Below are 12859 nucleotides of genomic sequence, written 5' to 3'. Positions count from 1 at the left end.
ACTGAAGCTTTCCACATGTTTGTTTTTTTGTGTTTTTAATAACTGTTTACTTAGCCTTGATCCCAAATTTACCAATAGAACATTATAAAAACATAATCACATAGCAGAAATTATAAAAGATATGCAACCATCGATACTTATTGATTAAAAATTAAATCTAAAATAATGTATGAATTATTCATACATTTACATTAAGTCACCAAGTCAAAGCATTAAAGTTATGAACTGCAAAATGAAGACTACAATACGCTTAACAAAGTGAATGCTGGCTAATCGTCTTTCGAAACATCCATATTGCACAGAAACCGTTGCCATGACAATTTATAAAATGATGATGCACTAGCAGTTGTTTAACAAACAACTGGTTTTATTGAGGCTTAAGATCAGCTATAAGTATAATATGCTAGTCTGGCATAACTTGAAAAGCAGAAGCTCAAAAAATCAGGCAAAACCAGAAAGTTTTATACAAGTTTTTAAAATTAAGGTTTTCTATATCTTCAGATAAGATCTTCACAATAAGATCTTCAAAGGTCACCAAAGTAAGGAATTTTAATTTGTTGAAAAAAGTTAAACCATATTTTTATAAGAATTGACTAAAAATCTCATACTGTTATAACATTAGAAATAAAGGTTTTCAATGAAATAGTTGACGTTTTAGTTATAGGTTTAAGAATGAAGTCTTAAGATATTCATCATTACAAATAAGCACTGGGAGCTTAGAACTATTTATAGAAGTAACCGATATAAAGACCTCTATTATGCATAATTATATTATTTCAATACTTTTAATAATCAGCATACTTTTACTGTGGATTCAATGTTAACTCTGCTGTCAGCAAAAATTATTCACAATAGTTCACAGCAACATTTGGGTATACCTTGACCTCAATATATATCATTAACAAATATAAATATATTTGTACTCAGTTAAATTGATAACTATGAAAATATAGCCAGTTAAACTGCTCGACTTATTTTATAGAAAAAACCCATAATAATATAGTTATGCAAGCATACAGATGCCCTACACACCTACATAATAACAACTGAGTACTTGAGACATATTTTAAATTTAACATAGCATTTCATCATTCTTAGCAATTAACAGGGTGAACCATGTTGCAATAAAGTATTGTTGAAAACAAAAGAAAGATTGTGTCAGGAATTCTCAACAGCACATTCTGCCTTTCAACGAATTCATTTTTTAATTGAGTTCAAAAAGTAATCATTATAAACATAAATACTTTTAAAATGAAAAGTTATTATGAAGGAGTTCACCAATGAATGAGTTGCAATATACACGGCTAGCCGTGCAATCATCGTGAGAGTCAGTCCCTTGGCATCTAAAATTAACTGACTCAAAGTTGCAATCTGGGTGTTCCAGTATCAATTCATAATAGGCGTCTCTGTTGGCTAAGTGTAGAGCAAGAGCTTGTGAGAGCACTATAACACAATTATGTTTTAATAATTATCCTATTCATAAATAGCAATAATTACTAACACTCATAACTAAAGGTTCAGATACCTTATAAATGGTTAAATAAAGACATCCAGGTCTGACTATATTCTTGCAAAGGTTTCAAAACATTCAACAAAACATATTAAATGGAGATAGTTCAATTTATCTCAGATTATGGTTATCTAGTAACCATGTAGTTGGTTTAAACCACCCAAATTGTAGACAATAGTCTAGGTGGTAAACTCTCCGTAACAGGTGTTGATGGGGACAGGAAGACACCTGCCTTTGTTCCTTCAGCCAGCTTAATATACATTATCAGTTATTACTCTTCTCACTATTGATGTTTATCTACTGATAGTTGCTACTCATCTAGTACAAATCATGACTTATGGGAAATAAATTAAACAAAGAGATTTTTTAGAAGTATTGTTTAACTTGATAGTCATCAGTCTTTACGCAACAATCCTTTGAACTTTGACCTTTCAATGAACTTTAACATTTAACCAATAGAGTTTGCAAAAACTTAAAAAACTGTACAGCTTTCATTGTGTGCTAAAGTTATTACTTGCTTTAGAGTGTGTTTAACTCGCATATCAATTTTTAAACTGTATTCTGATGACGTAATTAGAAGTTTTATTGTTGGAAAAACTGACAAATCATGCAATTTCTTGTTGTTTTCTTTGTATAATCAAATCACCCCTAAAAATTGTTACTGTGTATCCTACTGCTCCATTACATCACTCAAAAATATTTCTTATTTTCACATATTTGTTTATGTAATGGTTCAACTATATTATTTAATTTATTAAATTAAATAATATTGCTTTTATTTTTCTTGTTCTCTTGCAGTTCTATTAAAATGTATTTAACACTTAATTTAACAGTTAATTATCAGTTAATTACCATTAACACTTTTGTTTTTAATCTCAATTGGGAAGCTAAAGAACAAATACTTACATGAGGTTTTGTTATGTTGATTGCGTCCTTTGCTACAAAAAAGATTGCGCAGTTGAAATCGAGAAAAAAACTTAATCACTTCACAAACATATGTTGACATCAACAGTCGAAACCATTGCCAATATTTTGTAAATAACCATTTGTGTGTTGAAAGGATTATACATTCGTTGAGCAAAGCTTTTTCAAAATGTTTGACAAAACCACAAAAATTTGCATATCAAAATGGCTTATTCAAACTGAGAGAAAAAACAAAATAAATTTTCTGTGAACATTAATTTATTTTAATTAAATGTATTACAAATGATGATTATATGGCAGTATAAAAACGAGTACTCTACATGACGTTTTGTAGTTGATAAAACCCGGATTAAATTACCTGACTACCATGTTACCATGACTACCATGTTACCATGACTACCATGTTACCATGACTACCATGTTACCATGACTACCATGTTACCATGACTACCATGTTACCATGACTACCATGTTACCATGACGACCATGTTACCATGACTACCATGTCACCATGACTACCATGTTAATTTTTGTTATACAAAGATCGCTTGACTATATTGTTTAGCAGTATTCTTCCTAAATATGTTTCTGTTAAAGTATCACAAGCTCCTGAAAGCTTTTGAACCAGATGGTTAAACTATCCTGCAGGCTGTTTACTTGTTTCATAATTGCTAGATTACCCTCTAAGTTCAGCTTGGGCAAAACAAATAATTTACATTGAAATAGACACATTGATACAGTCATATGTTAGGTCTGACATCAAAATACTAAAATAAATTACCTCTTTACAAAACTTTAGTTAAAATAAATTCAAGGATTTAATTTTTATTTATTTACTTCGATTTGATGCACAATTTTTGCAATTGCAAGTATAGTTAATAATTGGCAATTGACTCATCCCAGATGTCAAAAAAGAGATACAGAATAAATTGAGCTCAGATGAAAAAAATCAAAAAATAAATCCAAGTCAAGTTAAAAAACTTAAAAAGAAAAATAAAGAAAATTTTGGTAGTAGTAAAAATTCTGGAAACAGAATGTAAAAAAAATAAAACTCCTGCTTATTCGAAGAAGTTTAAAAACTCAATTAAAGTTCTATCAAAATTAGTAGGCTATGGTACACTTTAATATAATAATTACAAGTAGAATAGCATACTAAGAAATAGAAATTAAGAATCTCAGACTAGATAAATTAGTTAACTATTTGGGTTAGGTAATAATTAATAAAATACATTCATCAGAGATAGCTTTAGATTGGAGATGGCAGAAGTTAAAACATACCCAGTACAGTCATAGGCGACTCTTTTAGGTAGAAACAATAGAATCAGGCTCAGCAGTACCTGTATTTGTGTTGGCATTCTTTTTGTTTGACTATAAAAGGTAAATCACCTTCAATTGTCAGCAGATGTTAAGTGAGTCACTAATAATCCAGATTATTCACTCGTTATATTATTTAATTACATTATTTACACATAGATAATGTCACATAAAATTTTCAGACTTTCTTTTTACATCAGCATCTGGTTTTTTATTAAATATTGATGACCAGCATGGATTAATACGTAATTCATGAGTCAGTCTTCGAACAGGAAGCACATTTTTAGCATTTTGTTATCATCAAAGGTTATTATCAGCCTAGTTGATGATCAATATCTCACAAATTGATTTCCTAAATATATTTTTACATTAACAGGAAGGTTCGCGAAGAAGCTCCAGTAAATTGTTAGAATATTTAATGATTATTTAATGAGTCTTAACAGTCTCGAGTAAATACATTATGCTTATCAATGCAAATATTTTATGTTCTCTAACTCTTTACCTAAAATAAATTAATAAAATAATAAAACAATATGTTTTTTACAAATACCGTTCTCAAGATTTCAAAGGGTTTTTATAAAACAAACCATGCTATTGACTAGCCTCCTAGTGGCTGTGTGGTAATTCATTTGATGCTCCTGTTATTTTTTAAACTTTGTGTGCACTACTAATGTTATAAAAAGTCTCAAGAGTGTAAGGAGATGATGGAAAGCTATAGAAACATTTTATTTACACATGTTAGGTTAAAATTAAACTGAATACATATTTTGATTAATTGTAAATAACCGTCGCATCCTCAAAAGAAATTACACGGCTAAGGGAAATATGCACGAATATTTGTCATTATAGCGAAACTTTATTAAGCTTGTGTATAAACAAATTTTTGCTTTGATGATGAGACAGTTGAAAAACATCATGAAAACAAAGTAGGAAAAAACCGTAAAATCTTTAAACGGGCAGACCTATCATCAATGGCTGAGATCGTTCTTGAAAAAGTTTGAGGTGGCTTGAAGGGAACAAAAGAGATTCAGTTCCATTCTGAGTACCTCGATACTCTATGGAGATATTCAGAATGGAACAAGACTAGCATCCACATCAACTAGCGTTCCCTGTGTTATTTCATGTTGTTCAACTAATATTAGTGATGTGATGATAAGTGAACTCAAGGAAGGCCTTGATTCCACGATAATGATATAGCTAGGATGAATTAAAAATGTAAGCAGATCAATACAAACTTATGGCAGACCACTGATTTTAATTGAGCTGATTAAAGATTTGCTATTGTATGTAAGCTACAACCACAGCCAACCTGTTGCCTTCACTGACTGGAGAGAAATAAATGTCTTTAAATTATTTCTCATAGTCACCGAATTGCGTGAAAGGCTACAGAAACTCTTTTTCCAAACCTGTTATGCTTGATGTTGAAATATGGATAAGATATAATTATTTTTAAACCATTATTATCACAAGCACTATTTGTTCAATAGCCTCACCAAACATATATCTAACAAGCACCCAATTATTGCTAAAAGATTACTTTACCCGTGGACAATCCTCAAGTGATTGTACATGACATATCTATTGTTTTATTCTGAGGAAAGAAAAAAAGTTGTTTGGTTGCTTCTCTTTTTTTGTTTAAAACTTAGTTCCAACCCACACATAAGACAGTTAAATCATAACATTTACAGCTTCCTTACAAATATTTAGTAACTTGTACCTTGAACTTAAAGCACAACAATTACATAAATACAGTTTTAGCTTATTCAGGTTGTTCAATATCTTGGCTTTCAAATGAGCCATTGTTTGACATGGTGAGACAGACATTGGTTAGAGTTTATAGGATTTCCCCATAGCTCTACGGCAGAATTCTTCAATGGTATAGGATCGAAAATTGTGACGTCACAATTTTCATATTCGGTGCTGTGTGCTCTTACTGCTTATTTTATTGCTTATCGCCTATATTTATCAACTACGATAATTATGCTAGTGTCAGGCGAAGGTATGACAACTCAAGAAAACCATTGAAGATGGCAAAATAATCAGTGTCATTAGCTCTCTATATGCAGATTATTTCTATGATGAACAACTCAGATTTTAAGCATCATACTATGTTTTCCCGATGATATTATGCACTAGCCCTCACTTTTTAATGTGAGGTTGAGAGGCACGGCTGAGACAAATTAATTTCAAGCATTGCGTGATCTCGCCAAAGTGCAATTGACATATAGTCCTATGGCCATGCTACTGCAGGTCACAATTTATTCGATGTTATTTCATTACCTTTATCAACAACAGTATACTTATTGAAGCATAATTAATTAACCCTGAACATGTGTTTGGATTGGTCGGCGTTTGTTGATTGTCGGCATTGTTGATTATCTAGAATCCTAGTTTATTTTTAGCGCTCTCTGGGTTTAACAGCACCGATTGTCATAGAAAAGCTCAGCTTCAATGTCAGCAAAAGGGATCAACGACTTAAGGCTAAATAACAATTATGACATCACATTTTGGGAACCGCAACTAAGTGTTTTTTATTGCAGGACATACTTTTGACACCCTGTTTTACATAGTTTTATTATTCTTTGTGTATTGAATATAGGCTCATTTGAAAGCCGAGACTCTGATGCATTAAAATATATAATAAAAAACTTATGTAATTTATGCGCTTTAAGAAGGTTGAACAAAACCAACCTTGTTATTGACCAAACATTTATTAATTATTAGGTGGTTCCCATCTTGAAATATTTTTGATGCTGCAACCTCAAGTGCGGTCAATATTTACTTACGTGTACTAATTGTTTTAAAAAATTGTCTAAGAGACCAAAGACATAGTGAGAAGGTACAAAAAATTATCAAAAATTACCTTGTCTAAATTTATAATGAACACATAATCCCACGACCAAACGAGTGGAGCAAATGTTTGAGTTTTATGATAAATGCATGTGCACACAACTCACGAAAATTATTCATCAACAACATTGCAAACCCTTGTACCGAAATCTCATTAACAAATTTAATCATCTTTGTGTAGAGTTGTTTAAGTATAATAACGATACAAAACACATAAAAACATATTTAAATATGTTACGAAGTCTTTTTAAATTGTCGACAGTACATTAAAACTTACCCATCTTATCGGATTATACACAAATAGATAGACTAGCTTGGCCAGAAATCATTATTAAAACTTGCCAAGCCTTGCTTTTATCAAAAGTAAGACTGGCAAACGAGCCGCCGAGTGACAGAGAATAGAACCATTAAGTTGTGCGCATTTCAAGAAAAAAAAACGTGCACATTTCACCAGTCTATAGCATTGTCGATTTGCCAAAGGTTTCTGTAATTAATGTAGAAGTACTGAAATATAATCGTTTCTTTTTGACGATTTCAAAGTAACTGACATTTCGGAAACTTTTGAGTACTTTGGTATTCTAACTGATATCCAAAGCAGTGAAAGTAAAGGAAATGACTATGATATTTTTTTCAAACAATTTTCATGAGATTATTACAATATTTAATTATAAATTTGGATGACTATTGAAGTGTTGTAGACACACTAACAACATAGATGATGGGCAATATGTTACTGTTATTATTTTTTCTAAATAGTTTTGTTAAATATATTTATTTTAAATCTATATAAATACCACAACTTCTTGATATTGTTAACTATGATATTTTGAAATGTAAACAAAATTGTGCATTGTTTTTCTATTATTACTGTACTACTATACTACACTGTATTAATATGGGTTATTCTAATAATATCAGTGCATTTTACTTCTAATATTGGCCAATATTGCATTTCTCCTATTGTAGGGGGAGAGATATAAACATATAGTCTTTTCCTTTCATTATTGCTATTTGTTGTATATAACAACACCCACACCCAGTACATTACAGCTACCATTGCAGTTATCCTATTGCATTGAAGTGCCATTTGACTGCTAATATTGCATTTCTCAACCATCAGTACCCTTTCTTTTTTACAATATCACTTTGGTTGTGGACTGTATGACAGGGGAATTTATAGTTTTAATAATTGCATATAGTAAGTTTGTCATTGAAAAATAAATTAAAATGTACAGAAATATGCAAAATAAATTGCTGTTATGTAAAATATTTTTCAAATCAATTACTATCAAAAATAAAAGCCTGTGAAATAGTATTGGATATATTTCAACATTCCCCTAGAAACCAAAAACAGCCAAATACGTCATGTAGAATCACTATCAAAGAACTTGCAATGGGCTACATTCAAAGTTTTTTTGCAAAATGAGTAGTGTATTTATTTATATCTAATATTTATACTATATTTAATTTAGTATTTAATTAATTAATTTGAAAGCTGTTTAATTGTTTAAGAAACAAAAGAGAACTTTATCAAATATATTCATAAGAATCGTGTCTAGCAAGAAAGGGGTACCTAAAAAACCTACAAATGATTTAAAAAATGTTTTATGTTTGCTCACAATAAAGAAATTAGAATAAATTCTCAAGTGCTACAGCAGGTACAAATATATTATAGTTACACCGTTTACTTGTAATTGCAAGAATAAATGTATTAATAAATGTGTTAACTATAAATGAGCATTGATGATTATTTAATAATATATTATTTTTAAAAAACATTTTTCAATACAATAATGCAAAAGAGCTAAATCGATTTTAACATTTCATGAAGTACAGAAAAAAACACCGTGAAGTGCAAAAAAAGAAAACATTTTAGCTTCTCTAAGCATTATTATGACAAAATGTTGCAATTAAATCAACATGAAAACTCAAAAACTTATTATTTTGTATATATTAAGTAAAAATAAACTGTACTCCACTTTACTACAACTTACATTATATGACTAAACAAATTAATATTAATGAGCACTTACCATTCTAACACAAAAAAATATTATTAAAGTAAATGCTTATATGGGAAACTGTACAAAGAAAATATTAAAGTGGCAAAGTAGTTGTTGTTTCTTAGAAGTAATTAGATAAAAAAAGTTGTCGCACCCGCTACTCACTACTCAGCAATGTGCATTGTAATATGGTGTAAATCTAATGAGATAGAAGAATAATTCACAAAGACTGAAACTGGTGTCAGCTAGTAACAACATGTTGTTGTCTTTGGATGTTGCCAACTCTAATTTGGAACTTAGTTTAGTTTGTGATAATCTATACTGATAGCGCTTAAATTTTACTATTCAAATAAAAAGATTAATACATTTTGATATGTTTTAATAGTTGTTAAAACTGGTAGAACAGATGTGAATACTTCCAAAAAAAAAAACAAATTAAATGTGTACTTCGTTGAACCCATTTTTCTTAAAAATTTTTAAAACCACTTGTAACTGAATAAACTAGGCGCCTAAAACATCAACTTAACTTTATGATTTTAGAAACAGGTTGTTTTAGACCCAGCAGTTGAACAGATCTTACATATATCCAGCAGGTCAAATTTCACACGTAAGGCTATTTACTAGTAAAACTGATAAAATGTAGCATAGCTGGCTAATTCAAACTCATAGTCATGTACATTCTTACCATGAGCTCGGATGGAAACTGTTGTAAGTTTTTGTCTCAAGACAATTTCAAGCAAGATATTATTAAAACCATCAATTTAAATTGTGAAATGATTTCAGTTTATTGATTTAGCACAGTGGTTCCCAACTTGAAAGGAATTCCCCCAGGGGGAATTTGGCATTTTAAAGGGGAGATTTTAGTTTTTATAATTTTGCGTTTGCCGAACGCACTTTTAAGTCTTAACAAAATCCTAGAGGTTTTTCTGTTATCTTTCCTCTTTTATTACATGTTTATTCTGGCTAGGGAAAACCAAGTGCCTTTTACTGTACATTCATTGAAATACTGTCTGCATGTACTGCGCAAGTAATAATCTTTGCCAACAATTTTGAAAAATTCCAATAAGTAAGCTTGACCTCAATTAATGACCCTATTAACAAAGGTCAAACTAAGGCTTAGTTTGACGTTGTGCTGCTCACAGCGCACATGTGACTGACACAAGGACACACTCACTTATCAATTACTGCATCACGTGTGAAAGAAAAAAATCTGGTAAGATTCTTTGTACAAGTATAATTACATTTATGCTCACATTATTGTCTCCTATTATCACTCACGCTCTGTCTTACTTGTTTTTCAGCAAAGAAGTCACATAATCATGCATCTATAGTAGTAGATCAAATAAAAAATCCTAATACAGTCACAGAATATTATTATTGTACAGACATATACAAGGTCGCTTTTAATATTTTCCATTCGTCGCTTTATTTTTAGAACTACCAATTAGCGCAGGATGTCAAAGGCAAAGAAACGAACCTAATATGAGAGTTACTTGGATTATGAGTTTTCGTATCTCATGGAAAATGGTCTTCAGCTTCTGCAACGTGTGATGTGGCTGAAAAATTTCTCAAACGACTCCATGAAACCATTTCAGTTGAAGCAACACTTGCAAAATATTCACCCCACACTAGCTGAGAAACACCGGGATTACTTTCAGTCCAAAGAGCGGCAAGTAAAGCAAAGTAGACTTGATGCAAATGGAGATCTTTACGTTCATAGTAATGCACTTATTACAGCTTCATACGCTGTTTCGTACCGTATTGCTCAGTGTAAAAAGCCACATACAATAAGACAAACCCTGATGAAGCCATGTATGTTAGACTGAGCATCAATGGTACTTGGAGAATCAGCTGAGCAAAAGTTTCAAGACCTGCCACTATCCAACAACACTGTGAAGCGACGCATGGATGATATTGCAGCAGATATTGAGGAGAAAGTAGTTGCTAAGATTAAAGCATCTCAATTTTGGGCCATACAACTTGATGAGTCAACTGATGTTGCCAGTCTTTCCCAGCTATTGGTGTATGGTAGATATGTGCATGACAAATCTATTAAATAGTTTCAGTTTTGTCAGCCCTCGTTTAGAACAACTATGGCAAGAGATGTGTTGAAAGTAGTTGAAAATTTCCTTGAAAAGGCCAAGTTAGGTTGGGAGAAGCTAGTAAGTGTATGCACTGATGGAGCACCTGCTATGTTAGAATGTAGATCAGGCTTTGTAAAGCAGATCAAGCAGAAGAACCCTGGTATAGAAAGAGTGCATTGCTTCATTCACCGTGAAGCATTGGCATCAAAAACTTTTCCACAAGCATTGAAATCAAATTTGGAAGTGAAAATAAAAGTTGTAAATTACCTCAAAGCATCAGCACTAAATACCAGCTGGTTCTCAGCACTATGTTCTGAAAGTGATATCATGTTTAAAACTTTGTTATTTTATACTGAAGTGAGGTGGTTGTTCAACGGAAACATGTTAGACAAGCTCTTTGAACTACGATCTGAGGTTATGAAATTTCTTCCAAGTAAAGGCCAGCATGAACTTTTAGCAGCCATGAAAGCTGATAACTATGCATTTGAGACTGCATACCTGGTTGATATATTTGCCTCGCTAAACAAGTTGAACTTGAAATTACAAGGGAGCCATCCTCATGTCTTTGCCTTTCATGACAGCATTGATGCTTTCAAAGCAAAGCTGGTACTGTGGCATACACAAACCTGTACTGGGAACACGGTATCCTTTCCCACACTCACTGAATTATTGCAAGACAAACCTGCTTCTGGTAGTCTAGTGGAAACCATTACTGAACACCTGTCTTATCTCATAACAAAATTTGGACGCTACTTCCTTGAGTTACCTTCAGGAAAAAAGAAGATGCTCAACATCCCACAAAATTCATTTCAACGCACTGTTGAAGAAATTCCAAAGGAGCTAAAAGAGGAGTTTGTTGAGTTGGTTAACATTTTGCACTGAAAGATGATTTTAGATCAATGTATTTTGACCAGTTTTGGCTCTCAGCAAGAAACCTTTCTCCACTCACTGCTGAAAAGGCAATAAAGATTCTGATGCCATTTAGCTCTACTTCACTATGCAAAGTAGGATTTTCATCAATGCTGCATCTTAAAACTGAAAAAAAAAAACGTGTTGACCTTGAGAGCGACTTGAGATGTGCATTATAAAAAACAACGCCTGGTTTGTGTAAACTTGCACAGAGGCATGAGCAGCAACCATCTCATTAAATTTCATAATCTCACGCCACAACTGTTGAGTGTACCGGAATAACAATAATGTTGACATGATTTGTTACTGTATGTGCTACTCTCAGTTATTAACCAAATAATTACATGTATATATGTTGCTGACCTACATATATGTACCTGTGCAGCCTATTCAGCAAATACAATATAGTAAAAGGTTCACACTCCACATTTTCCAAGGAGGGAACTTGTATTTTAAAATTTTGCGAAAAGGTGAAAGCAAGTAAAAGGTTAGGAACCACTGATTTAGAAGAATAGTTAACAAAAACTAAAACTAGTCTTAGCTAGTAAAACATTCTGTTGTCTACGAATGTTGGAACTTTATTTGGAAGTTAGATTTAATTTTGGACAATTTCAACTATGTAGGACTTACGGTTACAATATCCATTCCAAAATTTTAAGTATTTGAAAATAGTTTAGCATTTATTAAACCATACAGAATAGTTTTAAATACTTCTGAAAAAAAAAATTAACTTTATGTTGTTGTTGAACCCAGTTTATTTTAAAATTCATTAAACAGCTTATAGCTGACTGAACTAGGCACCCTGAAACGCTAATTTCACTTGTTGCTCTTAGAAACAAGTATATTTTGGATTCAGCGATTGAACAAATTCTGCTGTAATCACTGTAAAACTATTTCAACAGCAAAGTGCCACACAAATGTTGCTTAGTTGGCTAGTTACCATTTATAGTCACATACATCTTGACCTTTAATTAGAACACAGTCTATCCTAAGTTCATATCTCAAGAAAATATAATGCAAGACAATTTAGTTTGCAAACAAAATGCAAACATTTTTGGAGCAACCAAGATGTCTTTGAAACAGAGTAAAGTATAAGTAAATAGTTACTAGATCAATTATTACTAGAACAGAATAATTACTCACTATCTAGTGAATTCCTTTCTATAAGTCTTTGAGAGAAGTAACTCCGGTTGTTTGTCAATGTACTGTTGTATTAAAATACCACGCACAAGAAAAAAATGATTTTTTCAAAATTGGTGTATTTA

The 12859-nt window shown here is 31.6% G+C and overlaps 1 protein-coding gene across 1 annotated transcript; it reads left to right on the top strand.

Annotated features, from left to right (window-relative positions):
* Nucleotides 1-11066: 11066 nt before the first annotated feature.
* LOC137397316 (protein FAM200B-like) lies at nucleotides 11067-11567 on the top strand. The gene has a single exon (XM_068083606.1). The coding sequence runs from the start codon at nucleotides 11067-11069 to the stop codon at nucleotides 11565-11567; it is 501 nt and encodes a 166-aa protein (XP_067939707.1).
* Nucleotides 11568-12859: the final 1292 nt, after the last annotated feature.

Source organism: Watersipora subatra, chromosome 5 (assembly GCF_963576615.1).
Source record: "Watersipora subatra chromosome 5, tzWatSuba1.1, whole genome shotgun sequence".
Taxonomy (NCBI): domain Eukaryota; kingdom Metazoa; phylum Bryozoa; class Gymnolaemata; order Cheilostomatida; family Watersiporidae; genus Watersipora; species Watersipora subatra.
The sequence above is the reverse complement of the archived record's forward strand: the minus strand, read 5'-3'. Positions and strand labels throughout refer to the sequence as shown.

Bases quoted from the DNA above. Each gene is read 5' to 3' on its own strand.
- LOC137397316 (XM_068083606.1), top strand. From the start codon at position 11,067: ATGTTAGACAAGCTCTTTGAACTACGATCTGAGGTTATGAAATTTCTT.